This window comes from Oryctolagus cuniculus, chromosome 7 (assembly GCF_051225735.1).
Source record: "Oryctolagus cuniculus isolate XC-2025 breed Fujian yellow rabbit chromosome 7, ASM5122573v1, whole genome shotgun sequence".
NCBI lineage: Eukaryota > Metazoa > Chordata > Mammalia > Lagomorpha > Leporidae > Oryctolagus > Oryctolagus cuniculus.
In genome coordinates, this window is record NC_142873.1 from 63,126,820 (window position 1) to 63,154,359 (window position 27,540).

Consider the following 27,540-nt stretch of genomic DNA (forward strand, 5'->3'; position numbering starts at 1 on the left):
AGCAACAAAATCCTCCCATCTATTATCGTACACCAGATTTGCTTTATATCGTCTTTGACTAATGACTCGGTGGTCAGAATCAACTCAGGGATCTGTTCTCTGATAGTACATTAATAATATATATGCACTGAAGTTTCTTCCCAGAGAATATTTGAGCTTTGACATATTGAACACTGGCATTTTAAATTAAAGCTGTTGCTGTCAGTGCATTTTAAAAACTAGATAGCTTGGATGTAGTGTTTCATACATAACAAAATAGACCCGAGGTCACATGTAGTTTACTAAGGCAAAACTGTGCCTTGCCTGTTTAATTGTGGTAGGAGTTTGAATTGAGTTTTCCAATTATCCTGACCTAGACATCTTTCAGACTGAGAAAAAATTACACTGTTTGCCGGGCTTTGATTTACTAGAAGAAACGCCATAAAGCAACCTAAGGGATTTCCCACATAACGTAAGGGCTAGGAATAAGGAATAAGAAACAACTTTGAGTCCTTCAAGTTAGGAGGGTATGAAGATTAAATCGAAGCTGGTGACAACTCTGAGCCTCTGTAGTTGAGATCTCGGCTTGTATTGTTTCTTGACTTAAAACACTTGTATCTATCTGGTTACATTAGCTAGGTGTTTTTCTGCTGTGGCACTTGACTATTTAAGTGGCTAAGAAGTCTGTGTTTGGCCTTTTACACAGTAGAGTTGATCTGAGGACATGTTCTGTTACACACATTTATACATGCACATATTTTTGTATAATATGTACACAGGAGATAATTCACATGAAGATTTTTCTTTAGGGCAGTATAAAAAAAGGGTCCCAGATTAGGCGTCACTGAGGTCAAGAGCAATACCACTGCTTCTTGCCTCCATTATCTTATAAATAGATCAATTCCGGAAGCCTATGTGGTAGATCTCAGACTTCATACCCATTCAGACCCTGGGTAACTTTATATACACAATCACTTGCCCACAGCCATGGGGTAGCAAGTAGTGGAAGTGAGGCTATGCTCTAGGTCCTTTGCTTCCTGGTGATTACTCTTCCCTCAAAGCAAAATTTTTATTACTGAGTATCTTTCCCATGTAATGGGATCTGCTTCATTTCCCTATATCCCTGTCATGAAATTCTGCCAACCTCTATCCAAGGGCCAGTGGATTTGGAATAGAGGAGTAAAATCCAACCAGATATTAGCAGTAGGGCCTGTTGTTCTGCCATCTGTTTGACATTAACATACTGCCTGCTATTGACTTTGCAGATTACTTTCATCAGGGCATTCCTGACTCCTGAATATTTGATACTAGCATGAAACCTTCTAATTGCAGGATACAGTGAAATCCAAAGTGAATTAGAAATTTAATTAAATTTCTTGCTTGTTTAATTGTTTAATGTCTTGCACAGTCCAACATGCAATTCCATATTCAATTATAATGAAACTCTCCTTAGATTGAGTTTGTTTGGGGGGTTTAAAATGACTCTAAAAGGTATTGATGCTTTAAGGGAATCTTTGGTTTTATGAAATTTCAAAGTAAGAGATTGAGTGTCTTAGTATTAGGTTTGCATTGACTCTTGATATTGACACAAGTCTAAATGTGCCAGGTCCACAGAAGCTAAATCTCATGGGCTTATGTTTAATTTAAAATATGGCTAGCTGGCGATTTTGAATATACTAGGTAGGTTGACAATATGAACCTGGCTGGTTGGGGAAATAGTCAAATATTAATTTTAAGTGTTTATTAGTAGACTATTTGCAATTGGTTTTTAAATTCATTTGGAAAGTGAGAATTCACATTCATGTAAAATTGCCAATAAACCTGATTTCATAAATGTACTTGAAGGTTAAATGCCTAATGATTAATTTATGCTTAAAATATTTTTAATATTTTGGATGAAATACAAGGCAGCTGAGGACACTGTTAATGATGAATAGTAATGAAGGCTTAAAGATTTCAAGCTTTAATTATGGAGATCATATCCCAACATCCTAAAAACAGAATAGGAAACTGAATGGAAAAAGACATTTTAGGGGAGTTCAAAGAGTGCTGGGCAAGGAGGAAGATAGCAAGAAAGGACCCGCATCCCACCCTTGCTTTGGTTCCCAGGCGAGCCTCTTTTTCTCTTTGGAACTTCATTCATCAATTGAAGAGGAAATTGGGAAATATTTGAGGTCTCTTTTGTCCTGTATGGCAAAAGATAAAGTGTGAAAGTTAAATGTGACACACACCCCCCCTCCCAACATTATAATCTAATCATCATTTATTTCTGCTCAAAAGTTAATTTTTTTTCTGATCTCTCTTGGTCCTCAAAGATACATTCCTCCGTCTGTGGCACCTGCACCCCAGGTTCTAGTCCAGGTCGGGGTGCCGGATTCTGTCCCAGTTGCCCCTCTTCCATTCCAGCTCTCTGCTGTGGCCCAGGAGTGCAGTGGAGGATGGCCCAAGTGCTTGGGCCCTGCACCCACAAGGGAGACCAGGAGAAGCACCTGGTTCCTGGCTACGGATCAGCACAGTGCACTGGCCGCAGCAGCCATTGGGGGGTGAACAATGGCAAAAGGAAGACCTTTCTCTCTGTCTCTCTCTCTCTCACTGTCTACTCTGCCTGTCAAAAAACAAACAAAAAGATACATTCAACAGGTTTTTTTAAACCAATTGTATAAGTGTGTGTATATACAAGGGCACTTTAGAAAGTTCATGAAAAATGAAAAGATGTTTGTTTTGGTGCAAAAAAAAAATTGAAATCAGTGCACATGGGGATCTTCCGAAAGTCTGTGGAAAACATGTTTCATGAAAAAAATTAACACCCAAATACTTTTTTTAGTTACATTTTTCTGTAAGCTTTCCAAAGTACCTTCATACTTATGTGGGTTTACATGTATGTGTGTGGTTATGCACACTGGAGAAGATTAAGGCTTTCGTGCCCTGATGGTGACGCTGTGCTTTAAACTTTGAGTACCCATTCTGTAAAGCAGGAGGGAAGTTCAGTCAGCAGGCCAATTCCATCTGTGGAAAGGTAATGACAATAAAATCAAAACTAGTTCAGTTCATTTTATTATAAATGAAGATATGGCTTACTTTCAACATCTGAATAAAGGAAATAAGGCTAATAATCAGGGCTAATTCGATAAAAAGCATCATCATAGTGAACCAAAGAAATTAACTGTGAACCCTTGTTGAAAAAATATAGATGATGTGTGATCCAGAAAACTTACTAGATTTTAGTAAGAAAGCCTTTTGATAATGAAAACACAAGAAGCCAAAGCTTTATTATGTAGAGAATTGATTAATCAATGGCATTTTCACACACAATTGTAACGTGACTAGGAAAACTGAAAGGACCCAAGTGGCCAGTAGTGGTCAGCACCACTCCACCTCAGGTGTCCCCGGAGCACGTGCAGCAGGGCCCAGAGAGCCTTTCTGGAGCACTTCTGGTGGCTCAGGTGGAGTTTAAGAACATTTTGCTTTGGAGTAATTTGTTTATCTTCTGTGAGCAGTATCTTTTTTATTTCTTTTTATAGATTGATTTGTTAATCTGTTTGTGTGCTCCTTTAAGAGTTTTTCTTTAACTGACCCAAAAGCACTTTGCGAATATTAGAGCTCAAATTTCAAAAAGGTCATTGATTTTTTCAACATCCCTGAAGGTAGACTGTCACACAACATCATTTATTTTTGATATAGACAAACTGATAGCATAATATTAAAATCTTTTATTACGGATTTTTTTTATTTTGTCTGTTGTTTTTCTTTCTTTTGTTTGGTAATAACATAAATTTTACATGTCAGAATTTCTACTTAAAAATATATACTTCCTAAGATGGTAGGGTTACCTTGTTGCCATCAGTAAAAGGAATAACATGTCAGTAAATATTGCTATTGACTTAAAACCTTCTTTTGTGATGGCCAGTCACTCAGGAAAACCATGAATTGCTTCTGATTAGCTATTGAAATGTGTCTGGTGTGACCGGTTTCTTAAAGGTTTGGTCAAAAGCAGGTGAACCCTGAGCATCTTGCGTACCTGCTGCAGTGTGCCTCCTGCATTCTCTTTGCTTTATGTTGCGTGCTTCTGTTTAAGGGCACCACATTTTAAAGAAAACTCAGTTCAGGATCAGTACTCTTTCCAAGTCCATTCATGAAGTTCCAGCCCTGCCTGTGACGGTACCAGTCATGCTCAAACAATTAAGGAGAGGGAAAATATGAGGAAGGTTTTATAATTTCTTCATGGGTTACTGCTAGCTTCTTAACTGGTCTCCCTGTTGTCAGGCTAGCCACCTGCAGCCTCGCAACTGACTATTGCGAGGCTGACCTCTAAAAAATGCTTATTTCTAATCTGGCACACCGCTCTCGTGTTGGTTTGTTTTTTTTTTTTTTTTTTTTTTTTTTTGACAGGCAGAGTTAGACAAAGAGAAAGGTCTTCCTTCCCCCCTCAAATGGCTGCTATGGCCGGTGCGCTGCACCAGTCTGAAGCCAGGAGCCAGGTGCTTCCTCCTGGTCTCCCATGCGGGTGCAGGGCCCAGGCACTTGGGCCATCCCCCACTGCCTTCCTGGGGCACAGCAGAGAGCTGGACAGGAAGAGGAGCAACCAGGACTAGTACCCGGCATGCCCCAACCGGAACTAGAACCTGGGGTGCTGGCGCTGCAGGTGGAGGATTAGCCAAGTGAGTCACGGCGCCAGCCTGTCTTTCATTTCTGACTCCTTTTTTCATTCCCTATGTCACTTTCTTAGTTCTTCAGACCCTCCCACCCAGGCTGCTGTGGTCAGTACCCCTGTCTGTGGTTTCACCCCTCCCCAGCATGGTTGGCAGAATTTTATCTAGTATGCAAATACACAAATGGAATTAAAAGATAAGTTTATTTTGTAGATATAATTTGCCTATTTAAAACGTTTTTGTTGCCCTTTGTGACCCACATAATTATTTCTAAACTCGTTAGTACTGTAGAGTGCAGAAGAATCAAGTCAGAGTCCAATCTAATAATTGCTCTGTGAGCTTGGCAAGTTGCTTGACTTTTCGGAGCCTTAATTTGGAAATCATGAAATGGCAAGAGAATTTCTACCTCACAGTGTTTGTGGTAACATTCAAACAAAATAAGACTATTGGATGTTTGTTTTGTTTTCACCACAATATGGGGCCCATTATACTTGTGGGTGGTAACTGAGTTGACGTTCCCTTCAGCCCCACGTTGATTAGATAGTTGTTTGTTTTCATTTTACAACACTGGAATAGTGTTGGTACCACTATGTAGAGACGTGATCCCAAGTTGTTTTGCACGCTGGGAAGGAACAAGCCTCCTTCCATGTGAAGACTGGTCGCCATTTTTAATTGTACCGCTGCTTCTTTGAGGTTCCAGGAGAGTTGGGTCTGCTAATTTGCGGACTGAGCCATGAAGCTGTTTGGAATCCTCAGAAACTGAAAGCGTCATCCTGAGACCCCCTTGTTGCACTGAATTCCTCCTTCTGGGAATTGGAATGGATGGGTAGTAAGAATGAAGACACCCTACAGTGTGGGCTCTCAGCTCAGTGCATTTAGTGTGACTATAAAGCCGAAGCAAAGATCATAGCCTCTTAGGGAATATTCTTCTGGGTTAGGGCTTTTTTGGGCATGATCACAGGGATGTGCCAGGTGAAAATTCCCAGGAACCAAGACCCCTAAAAGTTCTCCCCTGATTAAATTCAAGGTCTTAAAGTATAGAGGTTGAACATGTTTACTTTGCAGTTCAACAGGTAACAAACATTCGAATCATCATGCTGAGATTTTCCAGTCTCGCAATGCTTGAAAAATCATTTCAGCTCTCTGAGCCACAGTATCACAATCAGCAAATAGAAATGATGACATATTTTGTAGAGTCATTGTGGAGTTACAGGAGAAGATGCTCAGAGTATGTCAGCATACTCCGGAGGTCCTGAGCACTTAGAAATTGCTGATGTTGAGTTTCAGTGTCTGCTCCCAGACAAATTCAGGCCCAGGGTTCTGTCCAGGGCTGATGTACGAGGCTGAGGGTTTCTTTGGTTGTATCCTATAGGTCCTAATGCACAAGGCCAAAAGATAGTCTCTTAGGAAGAACAAGAAATCAAAGTAAGTTAACAATTCTGTAGAGGACAGGAAATAAACCAAAGCTTTGTTTCTGACTTTTACACACTACTCAACACAGAATACTTCACCTCTGGTACCAAAGTGTGGTGTAGCAGTGTGCTAGCAAACCCTAACTGGGCTACCTATAATTCAATTCACTTTGAGTACTCTATGCTTGGAGTTGGCCTCAAAGCCAATAGGATAAGGGCTCAGTCTCACAAGACACCCCCCCACACACACACTTTGGAAGCCAGTTGCAAGTAATAAGATTTTCGCCTGTACTTCTTAATTCTACTGTAAAGTGAGGTTCTCATGACCCCATCCTCAGGTTCTAGGATGGTTTACAGAACTGAAGGATTCATGGACCCCAGTTTATGGTAAAGGGTATTATAAAAGACCCAGTTGAACAGCCAGAGGGAAGAGATGCATAGGGTAGGGTATGTGGAACAGGGCATGGGGTTTCCATGGCCTCTTCCACTGCCTTTCCAGCAGAACTTTCCTTTGGGAACCTCATTGTGTTAAGCAACTTGGAAGCTCCCTAAACCCAGTCCTTCTGGGTTTCTATGGGGGCCTCCATAAATATGCATGAGTGATTAAATCATTGACCCAGGAGGTCAGAGGTGCTGAAGGTTCCAAACCTCTAATCAATCACATGTTTGGTTCCCCTCCAACTGGGCCCCATCCTGAGGCTATCCAGAGCCCACCATAAGTTTTCTTGTAAGAACAAAGATACTTCTATCATCCTGGAAATTACAAAGGTCTTAGGTGTGCTTTGTCTGACACAGGGTCAAAGACCAGCTGCTAGAAGAAGAGATTTCCTTGCAACTCCATCTACAAGGGTTTTAAGAGCTCTATATTAGGAATTGGTGGGGAGAGAAATGTACATATTTCTTATTATTTCACTACTATTTCACTGAGCTGGCAGTCTGAAAGGTGCCAGGCTCAGAAGGAGTATCCAAGTGTAAGTTGGGAAAGACAAGAGGTGCATGTGGAGGGCAGTGGCAGCCAGTGGATAACTTACACCAGAGCTGTGCAGGTGGCTGCAGCATTTATTACAGGGTGTGCACGAGTTGTGCGATGAGAGAGCCCTGCAGAGCACCGAGGCAGCACAGGCACACGCAGGGGCCTGAGCATGGGGCCTGCGGCATAATGTGGTTGGATGATGCTTGTGGCAGAGGAGATGCAAGCTCAGAAGGGAGCTCTCTGAGGAAGCAACAGCTTCTCGATGGTGCTCCTGGTCATCACTAAGTCTTCCCTGATGTTGGGGCTTGGAAGGCTATGTGGACTCAAGCAAATCCTCTTTAATTCAGGGAATAGCACTTCAAGGTCAGGGGCAAAGTGGTATTTTTATTGTACATTGTCTGGAGATAGCATAGTAGGCACTCCTTTTTTATTTTGAAGTTCATTGGCTAGAGTACCTGGAGAATATTTTTTGAGGATGATATTGTCTTTTTTTTCTTTCTTCTTCTTCTTTTTTTTTTTTTTTGATAGACTGGCACATGTGTCTATTTCAAGCCAGTGAGACTGTTCCAATTTTTGTTTTAGGAATAGCCACTTGAGTTTTACTGTTCTGTATGCTTTTGCCTCATTTGGGAGTTTAAATTATTTCAAAATGGGTAGAGACTATAGAATAGAGAATCCCAAATCACAAGACAATTTGAAGTTCATTGACAAGGATTGTGTGGAAAGTATGCTTTGCAGAATATTTTACTCTGAGTTTCTCTAATGTAATTAGTTTTGAGGGGGGAAAAAACCAACATTCAGCAGAAAAGCAGGAATAGAGGATCAATCTGATACTTCACGGTGGAGAATGAGCCTGTGCTTAGACCATCTGCATATTCTGAAATTCTTAAATATGACTGACTCTGCAGAAAACAGCTGTATGAAAACCTCCTTTTGCCATCAGTTGTTTTTTTTTTTTTTTGGACTTCTGCGTAGTAACTTACCAGAATGTTTTAAGTTCATTTCTAGTCCCAAAGCGTCTGGTCTGTGATACTGGTTAATAAAACTAGTACTTCCCTTCATCTGTTGGGAAGACATTTTATTTTTTATTTTTGAAGATTTATTTTTGTTTATTTGAAAGGCAGAGTTAGAGAGAGGGAGAGACAGAAAGAAATCTTCCATCTTCTGTTTCGCTCTCCAAATGGCCTCAATGGCCAGAGCCGGGCCAGACCAAAGCCTGGAGTCAGGAGCTTTCTCTGGGTCTCCCATGTGCGTGCAGGTGCCACTTCCCCAGGTGCATTAGCAGGGAGCTGGCTTGGAAGTGGATTTGCCAGCACTCAAACCTGTGCCCATAAGGGATGCCGGCATCACTACACCACAATGCTGGCCCTGCAGTCATGAATCCATCTCAGGTTTGTATTCAGCATTGGAGTAATATTTCCAAGATATTCCTTCTCTGTTGATGTAGACATAAAGCAACAGGTGGAATGAGCTGTGGCCCACAGTCATTCTGGTGCTGAAAGAAACTATAGCTTGGTTTGAGATCCCTGTGCTAGCATATGTATTTTGATGTCAGATTTTCTTCAGGGTTGGAATAGCATTTAGAAGCTTTGAGTTCCTGTATTCTAAGGTAATCTTTTTTATTTATTTATTTTTTATTTATTTGACAGATAGAGTTAGACAGTGAGAGAGAGAGACAGAGAGAAAGGTCTTCCATCCGTTGGTTCACCCCCCCAGAACTATGCCAATCCAAAGCCAGGAGCCAGGTGCCTTTTCCTGGTCTCCCATGCGGGTGCAGGGGTCCAAGCACTTGGGCCATTCTCCACTATCTTTTTTTTTTTTTTTAAGATTTATTTATTTATTTGAAAGGCAGAGTTACAGAGAGGCAGAGACAGAGAGAAAGAGAGGTAGAGAGAGGTCTTCCATCTGCTGGTTCACTCCCAGATGGCTGCAACGGCCGGAGCTGTGCCAATCCGAAACCAGGAGCCAGGAGCAGCCTTCTGGTCTTACATGTGGGTGCAGGGGCCCAAGGACTTGGGACATCCTCCACTGTTTTCCCAGGCCATAGCAGAGAGCTATAGGATCGGAAGTGGAGCACTCCAGACACGAACTGGCCTCCGTATGGGGTGCCGGCACCACAGGCGGCAGCTTTACCCACATGCCTACGCCACAGCACCAGCCCCTCTGAGGCAATCTTGACATCGTGATGGGAGTAGTTGTGCTCTTCTTTATGGGGAGAGATGTGCATCTGTATCTGTTTCTGCTCACCTCTGTGCAGCAGAAAGCTGAGCTTTCACCATGTTTCTCTCCTTCTTAAAGGTGAGACATGTTTCTCTGCTGCTTTAAGCCCCGATTTCTTCCTTATCCAGCCCTGTGGCACCTTGTGTCTGCTAGGTTCTATGTACTGGTTCTGTACATGAGGATGCATTGCTTTCTTGGTGCTTTTTATCCATTCCTTGCAGTCCACATGTAAAACTTCCCAGTGGTTCTACACCCTAGTAAGAGTTACTGGCTCCTCTCTGTCCACCCTTAGCATCCCATCCCTGCTCTAAGAAATTCTGTAATACTAAGAAAGACAGACAGTATTAGCCATATCATGTGGTCAAACACCCTAACCTAATTATTCTGTTGACAGACATTCCTCCACTTCCCCTGCCACACGTCCAAGTTTGACTATTGTTAACTTCCTGTTTTCCCTGATCTAATTCTATGTCTAAACCTAGTCTTCAAGCATGGCCCCCTGATGCTTTGTTTGTCCACCTTAGAACTCTGGCTATCAGCACTCAACCTGTTGAGCGTGAATAAGCCTCTGCTGTGTCCTGCTGACACATTTAGACTCTGATCCCTTCTTTCTCACCCTAATATGCTCACTCTTTTATATTTTTTTTAAAGATTTATTTATTTGAAAGTCAGAGTTACACAGAGAGAGGAGATGCAGAGAGAGAGAGAGAGAGAGGCCTTCCATCTGATGGCTGACTACCCAATTGGCTGCAGCGGCCAGAGCTGCACCTATCCGGAGCCAGGAGCTTCTTCCAGGTCTCCCATGCGGGTGCAGGGGCCCAAGGACTTGGGCATTTTCCACTGCTTTCCCAGGCCATAGCAGAGAGCTGGATCAGAAGTGGAACAGCTGGGTCTTGAACCGGCGCCCATATGGGATGCCGGCGCTTTAGGCCAGGCTGTTAACCTGCTGCACAACAGTGCCGGCCCCTCTCACTCTTTTTAAAATCATGACATAATTATGGTGTTATATTAATTATTTTTGCTTTGACAGGCAGAGTTAGACAGTGAGAGAGACAGAGGGAAAGGTCTTCCTTCCATTGCTTCACCCCCCAAATGGTCACTACGGCCGGTGCACTGTGCCAATCCCAAGCCAGGAGCCAGGTGCTTCCTCCTGGTCCCCCATGTGGGTGCAGGGCCCAAGCACTTGGGCCATCCTCCACTGCCTTTCCGGGCCACAGCAGAGAGCTGGACTGGAAGAGGAGCAACCGGGACAGAATCTGGTGCCCCAACTGGGACTAGAACCCGGGGTGCCAGCGCCACAGGCAGAGGATTAGCCTAGTGAGCCATGACACCAGCCAATTAATTTACTTTTAAAGAGTTAGAGAGAGGGAAAGATCTTCCATCCACTGGTTCACTGCTGCAGAGGGCCACAACAGCTAGCACTGACCCAGGCCGAAGCCAGGAGCTTCATCAGGGTCTCCCACATGGGTGGCAGGGTACAAGTGCCTAGGCCCATCTTCTGCTGCTTTTCCCAGGCCATTAGCAGGGAGCTGGATTGGAAGTGGAGCAGCCGGGACACAGACCGGCACCACAGATTGCAGCTCTACCTGCTACGCCACAGTGTAGGCCCCACCCAGTACTCTCACTGTATTGGTCCCTTCTGTCTCACTCTAAAACTCAAATACAATACCTTGCCTGGTTGCTTTCAATATGGGATAGATACCTATCCCTTTATACCTTACCTCCTGGATTCACTGGTTGTTGTGTGTTTTTCTCCCCACTAACCAAAAACAGCTCTTGTGCATAGCTTGCCACATGGCTGTTGAAGTCTCATTAAAGTTCTCAGCTTTTGCACAAATTGATGTATATTTGTCTCGTCTCTGCAAATTTATGGCAAGTTGGTAGAGGACAGTTATCTTCTTAGCCTTCATAGCCTCCAAGTCCCATTGGGCCTAGACTGTTAACAAACCACTTTTTAAAACATTTTTACTAGCCACAATCATGTTCATAACAAATATGCCTTTTCTTTTAAGGAATATATTTAAAATTTTAAAGTTTTTGGTTTTCCTGAAGAGTGATTTTTGGTTTTCACAGATGATGGTAGCCTCAATTTGTATCAAATTTATCTAGCTCCAGCAGTCATAGATCTATATTTAATTTGGACAGTATTGCTTGTCCTCAATTCTGTTAAAATACATATTCTCTCCCCCTCTTCCTCTCTCCCCCTCTCCCTCTCTCCCTCTCTCCCCCTCTCCCCCTCTCCCCCTCTCCCCCTCTCCCCCTCTCCCCCTCTCTCCTTCCCTCCCTGTCTCCCTCTCTCCCTCTCCCTCTCTTTCTCTCTGGTGGGGGAGAGATAAAAGAATCCTGTTCAGTGCATACTGAACTTGCGTACACAGGGTTTAGTGTAAAACAGACTTTGTATGCAAGGGATGGGATGTTGATTAAACTTTTTTTTAAAGGATTATGTTTGGAAACATAATCCTTAAAGAATTTGAAAGGGAAAGCCTTCCAGACTTGTCAGATTACCTATCAGATTTCCTGCTTTTGTTCCTTAATATTGCCTTGTAACAGTATCGTCTCAGTCTCCATGTGCTTCTAAAACACATTAATTCAACAGCCAACTTCATATTACTGGATATAATTTAAAATGTGCTGCAGCAACCTAAATCCACTATGCCAGCTCAGCATTCCTAATTCATATTATCTTCAGTGTTTGAATTATGGTACAGATTTATTGGACCAGAGGATAAAAAAATCCAAATTCTGTAGAACCTGTTGCTTATCTGGAGTGGCTAATCCAATGTAAGTTTTTTGTTTTTTTTTTTTTAAAGCCTGAACTTTGACACACCTTTTTCTCCTTTCTCACATGTGTGCTTACTTGTGTAGTCTCTCTACCCTCTCATGTTTCTGTGTCTCCTTCTCTGAAGAGGGTGAACAGTGTATCTTAATGGAATAATTGAGACAAAGCAATATTGTCAGGATTAACCAGAGTTCTGTGATTGTTTGGGCCACATAAATTCACTAGTGTAATTCCAGTGTTAAAAAATAGACTGGCACATAGTAAGCATTTGGCTTGTTGAATGGGTGATAGGATAAACTGTTTTATAAGCAAAGAGAAATCGTAACATGTTTATTATGTGTTCTATACAAGAAAAGCATTTATTCCCATTGATTCAAAATATGGTGATGGCTGTGTCCTCACTTACATCACTCTACATCTCTGGATGTTCTAGAGAATGTTTGTCTCTCTGGTTGCAGAAACAATAATAGATATGATTTTTGTTGTGGGAGCAATGAAATTTAATTATACAATTGTACATGTATATGTCCTCACTTCATGATAAATTTGAATAGTAGGTAGAACAGGTAACAACAAACAGAGCCACTTATTTTTATGTCATTCCTGGATGTCACTTTTTGGGTTTTTTTTGGATGTCACCTTCTATAACAGGAGTGACAGAATTATTTTATTGCTGAAGAAACTAAAATATAGATAGTAAGTTATATGCCAAACCCATTCAAGTCCCAGCTGCTCCACTTCCAATCTAGCTCTCTGCTATGTCCTGGGAAAGCAGTGGAAGATGGCCCAAGTCCTTGGACTCCTGCACCTGTGTGGGAAACCTGGAAGAATCTCCTGGCTTCGGATTGGCCCAGCTCCAGCCATTGAGACCATTTGGGGGAGTGAACCAGTGTATGGAAGACCTCTCTTTCTACCTATGCCTTTCAAATAAATAAATAAATAAATCTTAAAAAAAAAAGTTACATGCCAAAGCCATACATCAAGTTTAAAAAGATATATACCCAAATTACAGAGAGTGACTTTTTTTTCCACTTTAAATTTGCTGTAGAATTAGCAGATTTTACTTTTCATTTAATAATTTCCTTGCCATATCTCATCAAAATACAGTGATGGATGTATATTTAAAATTACTAACATGTGAATGTTGAATGAAATAAAGAGGTATATGATATATAAGAAAATACTGTTTTCCAGAGTCAAGATTATGTTATTTTTAGAGGTTTTTTGAAAGTTTTTATTCATTTTCCTGGCTAAAACACTACGTGATATCAAATATAAGGAACAAGATTTGATTGTGATTTATAAATCCTTTTTGTTGTTTGTATTCCTTTTATGAATCCTTAGGAATAGATGAAGAATGTTCCTTTGAACTGGTTTGTTCGTTTGTTTTAGCTTAGTTTTTGCAGGACCTTTATTTCATTTTCTTTCTACTTTCAAATAACCAGCAGTATAATTAGTATGCTGTAGTGTTATGGGAACAAATTGTGAAAAATAAGTAAGGATTTGGGATCACTTACTGAAAGATTAGGTGAATATATTTCTGTACTTATTCAATCTCTATTTAATGGATTTAATTTAATGATATAGAATATTTTAAAAATAAATATTTGGATTCTATTCTGGAAATTTTCATGTTAACAAAATGGAAAAACACCATTTAAATGAGTCCATTAAAGCTGTATCTTACAGGAGAGTCTAAATTTGGGATGTAAAATGATCAATCTCATTTTGAGGTTTTAGCTAAGATTTTACTAGGTTTAAGAATGCTTTATCAGAACTGGAAACTTTAGAAGAGCTTGTGGGTTGTCAGAAACAACCTGGGTAGGATATTCTGAGTCTAGAATGTTTAATTAGTAATTCTAAAGGTATGAGAAATAATGTAGTAAGTTAGACCCATGGTCCAGCCAGCTCAGTGGTCAGCCCTACATGTTGGGGACCATGCGGAGGATGGTGCTTGCCAACCATGATATTGGCCTTCTTTGGGCTCACAGACTTGTGTATTTATCTCATCTGTACTCAGTCCTGAAGGAGAAATGATTTACATAAGCTAGCATATATTAAGATAAAAATAGCCTTTTATTTGTTTTAGGACTTCTAATTTATAAGGCCTGCTACCTTTAAAACTAGTATTTGAAGATTTGGCAAAAATGTTCACCTTATCTACATGCAATTTTAATAAGTTGTAGAAGAATTGATTCTTAAATTTAAAAGATATTTGGCCAAAACTTAGTACCTGACTTTAGGGTATGACGCATACTTAAGTAAAGATAGACAGATGGAATAGGTCCTGGAAGGCCCCCTGTTGAATTGCTTCTGCGGAGCAGGGCTGTGGTCTTATGTCCTTGACTTATGTCAAAAAGGTGTAGAGAGAAGGGACCATTTTGACACAAATTGAGCTATGGTGGCTCTTGTGTGTACATGTGATCCAGGGATTTTACCAGAGGGAAAAAAATACATTGGCCGGCGCCACGGCTCACTAGGCTAATCCTCCGCCTTGCGGCGCCGGCACACAGGGTTCTAGTCCTGGTCGGGGCGCCGGATTCTTTCCCGGTTGCCCCTCTTCCAGGCCAGCTCTCTGCTGTGGCCCGGGAAGGCAGTGGAGGAAGGTCCAAGTGCTTGGGCCCTGCACCCCGTGGGAGACCAGGAGAAGCACCTGGCTCCTGCCATGGGATCAGCGTGGTGTGCCGGCTGCAGCGCACCAGCCGTGGCGGCCATTGGAGGGTGAACCAAGGGCAAAAGGAAGACCTTTCTCTCTGTCTCTCTCTCTCTCACTATCCACTCTGCCTGTCAAAAAAAAAAAAAAAAAAAAAAAAAAAAAAAAACCACATACCCACATACTTTGGGTCTTGCTGGCGTAATCAACAGGGAGCTAGGCACTCACATAGGACTGTGAGTTGCTCCCAGCATCTCAACATATCACAGGCCCCGGGCCTTAGAGCACCCACAGGCAGCTTGTTCTGGGAACAAGTCTGCTCTCTCCATGGAAGGGTGGAGCAGATCCTCTGTACCCTGTCTCCCTCTCTGTAACTCCACTGTTCAAGTAAAATAAATCAATCTTTTTAAAAAAGAAATTCATACATGACATGGCAGAAAAATATTCCCCTGAAATTGAGATTTTGAAATATTAGAAAGGAATTCAATATGTCAAATAAAAATACAGTGGAAAGCCTTAAAAACAGACTTGTTCCAGCAGAAGAAAAAAATATCCAAGCTGGAAGACAAGTCTTTGGAAATTTTCAGTCAGACCAAATAATAAATAAGAATAATTAAAAAGAGTGCTCTAGATTTTTTTTTTTTTTTTTGACAGGCAGAGTGGACAGTGAGAGATAGAGACAGAGAGAAAGGTCTTCCTTTTGCCGTTGGTTCACCCTCCAATGGCCACTGCGGCTGGCGCGTTGCGCTGATCCGATGGCGGGGGCCAGGTGCTTCTCCTGGTCTCCCATGGGGTGCAGGGCCCAAACACTTGGGCCATCCTCCACTGCACTCCCTGGCCATAGCAGAGAGCTGGCCTGGAAGAGGGGCAACCGGGACAGAATCCAGCGCCCCGACCAGGACTAGAACCCGGTGTGCTGGCGCCACTAGGCGGAGGATTAGCCTGTTGAGCCATGGCGCCGGCCTAAGAGTGCTCTAGATTTATGAACTACTATCGAGCAACACAACATAACAGGTCTTAAGAGTTCCTGAAGATTTGGAAAAAGAATGGGTTAGAAGGCCTATTCATTGAAATAGTTACAGGAAACTTGCCTAATTTGGAGAAAGAATGGGATGTGCAAGTACACAAGGCACATAGAGCTCCTAAGAGAGAAAAGATATTCATCAACACACATTGTACTCAAACTTTTAACAGTAAAACATAAAATATTCTAAAATGTAGATGAAAGAAACACTGGATTATGTTCAGAAGATTGCCAATTAAACTATCAGCTTATTTCTCATCAGAAACCCGACAGGCTGGAAAACAACGGAGAAACATTGTCAAGTTTTAAAAGAAAAAAAAAAAAACTGTAAACCCAGAATACTATATGCTGCAAAGCTCTTTCAGAATAAATTCATCTTTTAATTCCTAAGAATCTTGAAAATAATAAAGAATCTACATTCTTTTAAGTAATTTTAAAACCTTACTTTGGGAAAATTTTAAGAACTATTGCTTACAGTAATTTTTAAAAAAGATTTTATTTATTTATTTGAGAGGTAACGTTACAGAGAGAGAAAGAGACAGAGATAAAGGTCTTTCATCCACTGGTTTACTCCCCAAATGGACACAACAGCTGGAACTGCCAGGAGCCATGAGCTTCTTCCAGGTCTCCCACAAAGTACTTGGGCCATCTTCCACTGCTTGCCCAGGCCATGAGCAAAGAGCTGTATCAGAAGAGGAGCAGCCAGGACATGAACCAATGCCTATATGGGATGCCAGCACCGCAGGTGGAGTCTTAGCCTACTGCACCACAGTGCTGGCCCCAGCTTATAGTAATTTACTTCTAGTTAAAATAGTGTTACTAGAAAGACGCAAGAAGAAATGTTTTCATCTTGTTAAATTGTGAGGTGTGAAAATACTTTAGAATAATACAAAAATGAAGATTGTTCAGATTTTCTTGAAAGATACATACAATGAAATGATATATATTTGACATTTATTTGGCCAAAATGTTTATTTTCTGAATTTTGGTGACCCACACTTATAATTGTAGGTGTATATCTGTATCTGTGTATTTTTGGCACACAAAAAAAGACTTGCATACAGACAGATTTTTTTTTTTCCCAAGCATCTATACCCGCTTCCAGGTCTCTCATCTTCACTTTCAATACAATATGATGAAATAAACTATTTTATATACTTATATAGAAATGTTAATAATACTGTGATGTCATGAGTTATCTTATTTCTTTTGTAATGGATCATGATTATTGATCATTTTGTCTTGCAATTATTTGATTCCTGTATTCTTAAATTGTATTATTAAAATGATTTCAGGAATTAAAGTATATGGTTAAATAGAAAAACTGTTGATTTTGAAAGCAGGCTGTGAAAATCATGGCTGTGTTACTAATCAGCTACACTCTCATACTACTAAAATATCTTTATGAGTGGCATTATCGTACCTGTATGAAAGTAAATATTTTCTCACAAAGAAGAGAGGATATAGGTAAATAAATATAATTTATAACATCTAGTTGTATTCCAGATAATCATTATGTTTTTCTACATTTTTCTTCCCTATGGGAGGTAAAAGTTTTTGACCTAGTAACTATCTTTATTCGTTCTTCCTCCATCTTTCCACCTGATACTGTGGCAAAGGTCAGTCTTTGGAAAACAAGTGAAGAAAATGCTACAATATAATATTTTTCTGACTTCCAGCAGCCATAAATATCTAGCAGATAATTTTCCTGGTGGAAAGTGGTAACTACAACAAAGTGATGAATTCAGTAGAAGGCACTGCCCCTGTCCTTAACCATACAGGCACATGGAGGTGGTCATACACACATGCACTTTTAATGGTGTGTGAAGATTTCTTTCAGGACTGGACAGAGTTAGTGGAGGACACATCTGATCTCCTCCTCTGGGAACTGGTCCACTAATCTATGCAACATGGTAGAGTGTCTGTGTTGGGGCTATCTTGAGAAATAGAATGGAGCAGGAGGGAGGGACAGAGAGAAAGAGAGACAGATACCTGAGATTTGGTGAAGGTATTTTTAAGGCTGAAAAGAGAGAAAGTGGTCATATTTTCAGAGGAGGAGAGATTGGACCAGAACAACGATTAAGAGAAAATGAATATCTACTTGGAAATGCAGGTGTGGAGAATGATTCTTCAGTTGTCCTCTATAGAGAACTCAACCTATAATTGTCTCACTGTGGTAACTCTTACCTCACAAGAGATTTCTCTGTGTAGGAACCACAGCTGTGTGTGTGTGTTTCTGTGTGTGTTTTTTTTTAAGATTTATTTATTTATTTGAAAGAGTTACACAGAGAAGGAGAGGCAGAGAGAGAGAGAGAGAGAGAGAGAGGTCTTCCATCTGCTGGTTCATTCCCCAGATGGCCACAAGAGCCAGGGCTGGGGCAGGCGGAAGCCTGGAGCCTGGAGTTTCATCTGGGTCTCCCACATGGGTGACAGGGACCCAAGCACTTGGGTCATCTTTCACTACTCTTCTCAGGCCCATTAGGAGAGAGTTGGATCAGAAGTGGAGCTACTGGGACACAAACCGGCACCATATGTGACATGGGCATCACAGGTGGTGGCTTTACCCGCTACACCACAACACTGGCTCTGCTTTTTTGTGCCTGTGTTTTCCCTAGTATATAATCCTGATGTTTCTCTGTCTGCTTCTGCTCCAGGCTACCTTCCTAACCATTCTTATCCATCCAATTTACTGTCTTTGAATTCTGCGTCCTCACAGGCTACAGGCCGTGTGTGTCAACATCTCTCAACAGGTAGCACTTGATGACTTCAGCTAATTTACTGGGTTTTTCTTGCATGTTCCCTCCTGAGTGACACCACTTCTTATTGCGCTGGAATAGTTACATGCAGATTCCTGGTCTGGAGGACAATGGGCATTTCCAGGTTAGAACTGTCACCCATATGGGTTGCAGGCATCCTAGACGGTGGCTTAATCTATTATGCCACACCAGCCCCCATCAGGTTTCTTTAAAACCTCCTAGTGTGTTTTGATTCTCCTTTCAACTTTTTGTCTTCTGAAAAGTCAGTTTATTCCCAGTGAGTTGATTAATTGATCCAGACACAACTCCATGTATAGGTTGGTTTGACCCCACGAGAAGGGTGTTCCACCTATGTCTGAGGCTGGCTTCTGGAGTTAATTAAATTCTTACCTGTTTGGGGTCCATGCATGCAAGTTTCTGCCTGAAGGAGACCTACCTTTATTTGAAAACTTCAGGCTGATGCATCCTTCAAGTTCCTGGGACTGAAACTGCTTTTGACAATTCATCCACGACTGCACCTCCCTGCTGCTGAGAGGAGAATGAGCAGCAGCCCTCCCCGACGGAGGAAATGGATTTTGATGCTCTTTTCGATGCACTGCCTTATGGGCTCAGGGATCAAATGTTTTCTGAAAAAACTGAAGAGAGTTTTGTTTATAGATTCTTCTCTCAACTCCTCCGTACCCGAAGAAGAGTCCTGTAATTTTTAATCAGCAACACGTTTCTGTGGAAATGGCCACCCTTTTCCGCACACCGTGGGACATTTTCCTCAAAAGCGAGGTCACCAGGAGCACAGAGCAGAGAAATCCCAGATGGCGCTGCTATTTGGTTTCATTTTTAGCACGCTCATATTCAGCAGATGGATTGGAAGGCTGACCCCTCTGACACTTCTGCTTCACTGCCTGCTACTCCAATTGCCTTTGTGAATGTTTTTTCATGAGGCTCCTCTTGGTACCTCGGAGATTGATGCCTGGTTGCCCGCCTGCGTTATGCTTCATTACGCCGAGGCTCTGTGTGGTTGCAAGTTGCTGTATTCTATAAGAGGGGAAATCCTAGCTCATCATTATCTCAAACTTTTCCTACAATCTCTCAAATTGTGTGTAACATCTTGAAGTGCATTGTCTTGGCTTTTTAGATGGACCCCTGATTTGTAGTCATTTTTCACGTATCCTATTGTAGTTTTTCTGCTTTCTTCAGTAATATTGCTAAATGAAGGATAATATATGCCAGTCCAGTAGAATTGACTAATTTAAACTGCTTCCAGTCTACCCACTAAACACAAAAATCCAATTCTTTTAACGTGAATATTGCTGATTTCCTGTATTTAGTATGGCTTCCGTGGCTAAGAGTACAGGCCTGGCAGGTGTCCCCGATGCTCCCATTTCCTTCACATTAGAGTAAGCCTCAGTTTCCCTGCTTGTAATATGATTAGCATTTGCCATAATTAAATGCAATAATGAGCACCACGTGGTTGTCCCGAGATGACAGAGTATATGTGCAATGAATATTAGTGTGTGAATGTCAATTATTTTTTGTTGTATATGTGTGTAATATAAATGAAACAAAAATATAAATGATGAGAAAGAGTTTTTAGTTTTTATCTGGATTGTGAGGAAGGTGAATTTTTTGTGCAGGAAGAAGTTTTTATGATCAGACTGATACTTTGTTTCAAAACTTTCTATACAATTATTCCTTTTTGTAGACAACTTCAGAGTCTAGCCGAGCTTAACTCGGGCAGAGAAGCCCCGTCTCTCCCACTCTGGCCTGCTAGTTCACATTTCAGTGACATGTCCGCCATGACTGGGAAAGGCAAATGGTCACACAGCATTGATTTCCAGCAGGGTTGGTTGGTTTCCAGACAAGCTGACCCAAGTGCCTTCTGGAAAGTTCTCTGGGAACACTCCATTCTGAGGAAGATTATGCTGCTGGTTCCCATACAACCAGATTTTGATGTGTATTTTAATGGGTAGCATACTTCCAGCTTAGAAAGCATTGCATATGTAATAGCCTTTTTGGTTTGAATAAGATACCTGCCCAATGTCATTCTCATTAATTTAGGTTTTAGATGACTAGTCTGCTGCTTTGTTGTGAAACTGCCTTTGGGAAGTGACGTTTTATCCTTTTTATAGATCTAACATAAGGCCAGACCATGCGGACTCTAATTTCCATGACTTCAAGATGCACACCTTTACTCGGGTGACATCCTGCAAAGTCTGCCAGATGCTCTTGAGGTAAGTGTGTGCCATCCTGTTTCTTAGTTTAAAGGAGCTAAAATCATTGCTAACAACTTCAGCTGCCTTTTTTTTTTTTTTTTTTTTTAAATATTTACAGTGACAGAGGAGGAGACAGAGAGATTGTCCATCTTCTGGTTCACTCCCCAAATGACTGCCACAAGCCACGGGCCCAGAATTCCCTCTGGATCTCCCACATGGGTGGAAGGATCCCAAGAACTTGGGACATCTGTTGTTTTCCCACCATTAACTGGGAGCTGGATCGGGACTTGGACTAGGGCTCATATGGGATGTTGGCGTCTTTGCAGCAGTGGCTTAATCTGCAGCATTGCAATATGAACCCCCACCTGAGACATTTAATTTTTTTTACTTTGTGGACAAACTACTCTAAAGTAGGGGTATTGTCCTAAGTTTGGACGTCACAGATCTTTGCTAAGGCCTTGTTCCTGGAGCTCCCTGTTGAGCCTCCCGGAAGGTCTCTGCTGAGAGTATTTGAGTAGGACTCTGGCACTTTATCCCCTTCTTACTCTAATGATGTAAGACAGGCAGAACTTAGCACCTTTTAATATGTCACTCTTACTTTTTACCTTTCAGAGGAACATTTTACCAAGGCTATTTGTGTTTTAAGTGTGGAGCAAGAGCACACAAAGAATGTTTGGGACGAGTGGACAACTGTGGCAGGGTTAACTGTGGCGGTAAGTTCTGTTTACTCTTGTGATTCTGTTAATGAGGACCTAAAACTTGCTAAACATAACTAAGGCTTGATTTACCTCTAATAAGTGCTTACTACAGCATATCTGCTTTTAAAACTATATATTTTGTGAAGACTTACTTATTTGAAAAGCAGAATGACAGGAAGAGAGAGACAGGGTGGGTGGGGGAGGTAGAGAGAGATCTCAAGAGATCAATCTTCCATTCATTGGTTCATTCCCCATATGGCCACAATGGTCAAGCCACAATAAAGCCAGGAGACAGGAATTCCATCTGGGTCTACCACATGAGTATCAGGGGTCTAAGTACTTGGGCCATCTTCTGCTACTATATCAGGCACGTTAGTGGGAAGCTGGATCAGAAGTGGAGCAGCCTGGATTCCAGCCAATACTCATATGAGTTGCTGACATTGCAGACAGAGCTTAGCCAGTTGTGCCACATTGCTGGCCATTAAAATTATATTCTATACGTATAATTAGAACACTTTAAAATTCATAAGGATTTTTTTTACATCACTGTGTATGTGTTTGAGGAGAGAAAAACAGAGCAAGCAAGCTCCCATTTGCTGGTTCACTCCTCAAAGGCCCATAATGGACATAGCTGGGCCAAGCCAAGGAAGCCAGGAGCTGGGAACCCAATTCAGGTGTCTTGCATGGGTGACAGAAACCCAATTACCTGAACCAGCACCACTGCCTCCACAGGGTTCGTGTTAGTGTGGAGCAGGGTATTGAACCCAGGTACTCTGATGTGGGATGCAGGAGTTTTAACCAAGTGTCTTAACTGCTAGAGCAAATGTCTGCCCCAGTGACTTATTGTTATAAATTATTTAAAATTTGTATGACTTTGATGCAGATATTTTGAAGGCAGAAGTTTGTAAGCGGGACTTGGATTGTTCCTTGTCACCTATTTCATTAATCTCAACCCCTAAATATGTCACTAAAGCTGTACAAATGCAAGCAACATGAATAAATGGAATCACAAAACAGAAAGAAAATATTCTTTACTTCCTTCCTTAGTAGGTAGATTTCTTCTTTCTTCTCTTAGATATTTAGCTTAGAATTGCTGATGGTTCCAGAAGCATCACACAGCCTAATTGATGAATTAATAAATTGAATACATTGTCATTTTCTAGCTTTTAACAAAGAGTACATGCCCTTTGGATTTTATGTAAATATTTTCTCCTTGGTTTATAAAAAGAATGCTCCATGCTTGTTACATGAACCAGTTTTTAAGACTTGGCGATTATGCATTCAGTAGCCTTTTGCCTCTCTCTGCTCCTTTTGGGCTCTCGTCCTTCTCTTTCTTTTCTGGCCTCTTTATTCTTTCTCTTTCTTCGTCTTTCTCTTTGTCCTTTTCCCCTGAGTTTCTCTGTGTTTTATCAATAAGACCTTTCAAAATCAGTAAAACTTTTTGAACACTAGAAAGGATCTTAAACAGCTGAGTTCAAAAGGTAGCCGTGTCAACCTTTGATTTTCCCAAAGGAAAAGGTGGACATTGAATTATTTTGGATAATGTGAAGAAGAGTGAAACAGAGAATAGTTCATTTCAGAGCTGAGTTCAGAAAATGAGCAGTTGTGGAAAAGGTGACTCCTGTGAGAGGACTGAGATTATAGCACCCTTGTTCCCTGGTAGACATTTTTAAGAGGCCTCATATGCTGTTGGCAGCTTTGGGCACTGGCAGCTACAAAGAAAAAGATTCTGGCAAGATCCAAGCACATCACTGTGCCCGCCCTGGGGGTTCTCTGCCAGGCGTCTTCCTGCATGAGCTCGTTGTCTTCAGAATAGCCCTTCCCACGTTCTGACAGGGGCCAGAGTGCTTATGCAACTTGTTCATGGCCAGTTAGGTGAGAGAGACCAGGTTATCACATCCATCTGAAAGTCAGACACAGGTTACAAAGCTGAACAATGGAATAGAAGCATTAGCAGTTACTGATACTCTTTGTCAGACTGATGCAGTTTGTCACTTAAATTTTTGTTCTTCCATCCCTGCATGTCCCATCCTGTGTTCTCTCCGAAAATGATGAACATGTTACTTGCCCATGGTAGTGCAGTGTTTTACAAATGCCGTGGCCCTGTCTGGATGAGTTGTAGTCTCTCAAGAACCTGAAGCCATCCCAGAGTTAGCATGGTGATTGTGTTCTAAAGGGGATTGTGTGGGAGGGTGGTTGAGAATCAAGCCCAGATGGTTGCAATCCAAACTGTGCTATTTGCTAGCTAAGCGAGTTTGGGGAGTTTACTTAAACATGAGCTTTTGTTTATCTTTAAATATAATTTAGAGGATTATTGTGAGGACCCAATGAGACAGTGTTGGTGCCTAACCCAGTGCCTGGATACAGTAAGAACAGCTTTTATCCAAGTTGTTAGAGTGAGAAGTCAGTTTCTTGAAGAATGTGTTTATGGTCTGGAGTAAATGTGGATGGAAAAATTAATGAGCACCAAACTTTGAAACGATACAGAAGACAGAAACTAAAATATGACCTGAAAAGTTTTAATTTTTATGTTTAAAAAAATCATCAGAAATAGCGGGGAATTCCTGGTTTAGCCAGACGAAGACTAGTATATTCTAGTGTCTGTCCCTTGATCATTATATCAATATACTGTGTCCCTAGGTGAGTCATGTTGCATAGGGAGACAGCATGCAATGGTGATAAAACTTCCAAGCCCTGGACTTTGGTCTTGTTTGAATCCAGGCTCCACTCTTTAACCCTTGAGGACTTTGGACCACATTTACTTAACCTTTGTAATTTATTGTTTCTTCCCTCATGAAATAGTGATTGTCATAGCACCTAGCCTTATTTTTTTTTAAACTAATACTCATATAGTACCAGGTACTGTTCTAAGTACTTTGCCACTCTTGACTCATTTAGTCCTATAAAAATTCTGTTAAGTTGGCCTTGTTGCTATGCTTATCTTACACATAAGAAACTGAGGCACAGATTAAGCCATTTGCTTAAAATGCTTATTCAACAGAGCCACGATTAAAATTCAGGTAATCTTGCTTCTTAATTTATTCTTAACCAGTGGACTGTGCTACCCGTCACGTGACAATATCTGTGATGATAACATGGCAAATGTGTCAAATACCCATTCCTGAACCCAGTAGGTAATCCCATGCTTGCTGAAAGGGAGAGATTTTCTTACACTTCCTTAGGCAGAAGCACTTTGGAATTCAGTTGAGTTGGTATCTCTACCGAGTGGTTTGGGGTCTGAATGTTTTGAAGTGCTGCAAGCAAGAGGCATCCTGGGTTCTGAGCTGCCCTCTTTACACAGAGGCTCTCAGAACTGGGAGGACTTTAAACACCTTTAGCTCTAGGGCCCTTATTTTAGGGTGAGAAAACTAGGTCATAAAAATATGAAAACAATATAACTAAGAATAAGACTGTTGGTCCTCCGCACATTGTAGAAAAGGCTCTTTTGCACAGTGTCAGCTATTCAACACTGGCACCATTCTCTAAACTTTGCTATATCATTCATTATGGAGCAGGGAAAAGTTTTTCTATAGCTCTGACTCAATTTGTTTGGGGGGCGGTGGGTTGAACTGATTTACCTGCTTTCATGATTCTCTTATTTGTTCTTGTGTTGACCTCCATCCCCCTATTGTTTTCACATTTGTGCTTTTTGCCTGTTTCTTCCCTTCTCTCTTCCTCTTCCCTCTTCTCCTCCTCCTCCACCTCCTCCTTTTCTTCTTTCCCCTCCCCCTTTCCTACTCAACATTTTTTTTTTATTTGACAGGCAGAGTGGACAGTGTGAGAGAGAGACAGAGAGAAAGGTCTTCCTTTGCTGTTGGTTCACCCTCCAATGGCCGCCGTGGCCGGCACATCGCGCTCATCCGAAGGCAGGAGCCAGGTGCTTCTCCTGGTCTCCCATGGGGTGCAGGGCCCAAGCACTTGGGCCATCCTCCACTGCACTCCTGGGCCACAGCAGAGAGCTGGCCTGGAATAGGAGCAACCGGGACAGAATCCGGTGCCCCGACCGGGACTAGAACCCGGTGTGCTGGCACCGCAGGTGGAGGATTAGCCTAGTGAGCTGCGGCACTGGCCACCTACTCAACATTTTGAAGAGACCAATGACACTGGATGCTCATAGTTACTTGGCATCAGGAAAGAGTAAAAACCTGCCCAGGGGCGTCTCTATTTTTGACTTCAGATCGAGATTTGCTGGGGAGCCCTGTAGTAGAGTAACAGGGACCTTGTCTGCAGTGGGAAGAGGAATCTGTTATGGTTCCTTCAGCAGCCTTCTCCCTCCCACTCCCAAATAGGTGCCCTCTCAAAGTTCGAAGTCATGGCGTCCTTTCCGCAAACTCCCTTCCTGCACTGCTCTGTGAATGGAGTGTGAGTTTGAGCTTAGTGGGTCTGATGTTGAGAGTGATAAAATAGGTAGTATTTTGAGATCCTGGCCTGTTGAGAATCCAAGCATGGGTTTATGTCTCGCACAGGCACTTGTTTTTGGCATCCAGAAATACTTGTCTGCAGCATTTCAGCAATACAGTTTCCTGCCATTGGCATAGTATTTGGAGAAATGTGGAAGTAAGGGAAAGCAAGAGGATGAACAGTCGGTTACCTGAATGGGGCTTTTGTGTGGAGGAGAGTGTGATATCATTTCAGGAGTACTTTGAGGAAAATTACCCAATAGCCAAATTTAAAGCAAAAGAATAAGACTGACATAGACAAACTTAAATGTTTACATAAAGCAAATTCCCACATAACATTTGATCAGAGGTGACTTGAAATCCTCCCCAACATTATAGAGCTTTATGTATCCAATCCTAGCACAGCCTAACTGTATTCTCAAGAGGCAAGAAGGGACTCTCCCTGGCCCAGTGAGTCCCTGAGTCCAGAGTTCACTTGTGGTCCAGGAAGCTGTGGCTGGTAGGAGTGGTTATGTTGTCATAAATGTTGGAAGGTTAGCACACCATCTTTACTCCACACTGGCTGTGTTTGTGGAGAGGAGTGGTCAAATGGAGAAGAGGCACTGGTTGTGCAGAATGACAGGGGAAACCAAGGGGCTACGTGAAGACTTGAGAATTTTCCACTCTGCCTTTCAGTTGCCAGATCCATGGGTTGTCACTTTCCAGACTTACCTTCCTCGACCATTCTCAGTCATTTGATGCTGTTAACCATTTTCCTTGACGATCTTCACCTTCCACCACATCCCCTTTGCCTTCCTTTGCTGATCTGATCCATTTTTCTTGCTCTAGCTACAGCCCACACCCTAGGTATATAATGTTCTAGCTCTGCCTAACACTGCTTTCCTGAACTTGTGTATAAAACATTGCCATCTTCCTGGGCAGGCATTGTGGTACAGTGGGTTAAGCCTCCACTTGAGATGTGTGCATCCCCTGTTGGAGTGCCTGGTTCTAGTGTCAGCTACTCCACTTTTGACCCAACTTCCTGCTAATATTCCTGGAAGGCAGCAGGTGATGACTCAAGCACTTGACTCCCTGCCACTCACATGGGAGACCTGGATGGAGTTCTGGATCCTGACTTTGGCCTGGCCCAGCCCCAGCCATTGGGGGAGTGAATCAGAGGATGGAAGATCGATTCTCTCTCTCTCTCTCTCTCTCTCTCTCTCTCTCCCTCCCTCCCTCCCTCCCTCCCTTTCTCTTTCTCTTTCTCTTTCTCTTTCTCTTTCTCTTTCTCTTTCTCTTTCTCTTTCTGTAATTCTGCCTTTCAAATAAATAAATCTTAAAAAACTTTCATCTTCCAAAAATTTCCCATCTTCTCCTCACATATCTCCTCCCAAATGTTCTACAGTGACCTCAGATTTCATTTAACATCAGCCTCATTAATCCTACCACAAACTTCTGTCTCCTTAATTAAATGCCTGCCATCCATACACTCACCCAAGCCTGGTGTCAGCATTGGCTTACCTCTGCTCCCCATGTTCATTCACTTTCCTATTCTTAATTTTCCTCCTAAATTTCTCTGTAATCCACCAATGTGATATTGCTATAGATAGAAAATGCCCTTGTCTCTTATTCAGACAGCTGTAAGAGTTTCTTAACTCCTTAATCTTAATCCTATACCTTCTACATAATTTCTAAAATGATCTACATATTAACATTGAGACTAATTATGTCATAATTTTACCTACTATACTTTCCATTTCTTATAGAATAATGTTCAGACTTCCCAAAATGGCATATGAAGCTCTAGG

At 41.8% G+C, this 27,540-nt stretch overlaps 1 protein-coding gene across 2 annotated transcripts in view; it reads left to right on the forward strand.

Moving 5' to 3' along the window:
* The window catches only part of VAV3 (vav guanine nucleotide exchange factor 3), a 404,596-nt gene that overhangs the window by 244,670 nt on the left and 132,386 nt on the right, over nt 1–27,540 (forward strand). For both annotated transcript variants that reach the window (XM_089300257.1, XM_002715817.6), the window contains exons 16-17: nt 20,572–20,673; nt 21,268–21,368. In XM_089300257.1, coding sequence (XP_089156383.1) covers nt 20,572–20,673; nt 21,268–21,368 — 203 coding nt within the window. The remainder of the gene's footprint in view (nt 1–20,571; nt 20,674–21,267; nt 21,369–27,540) is intronic.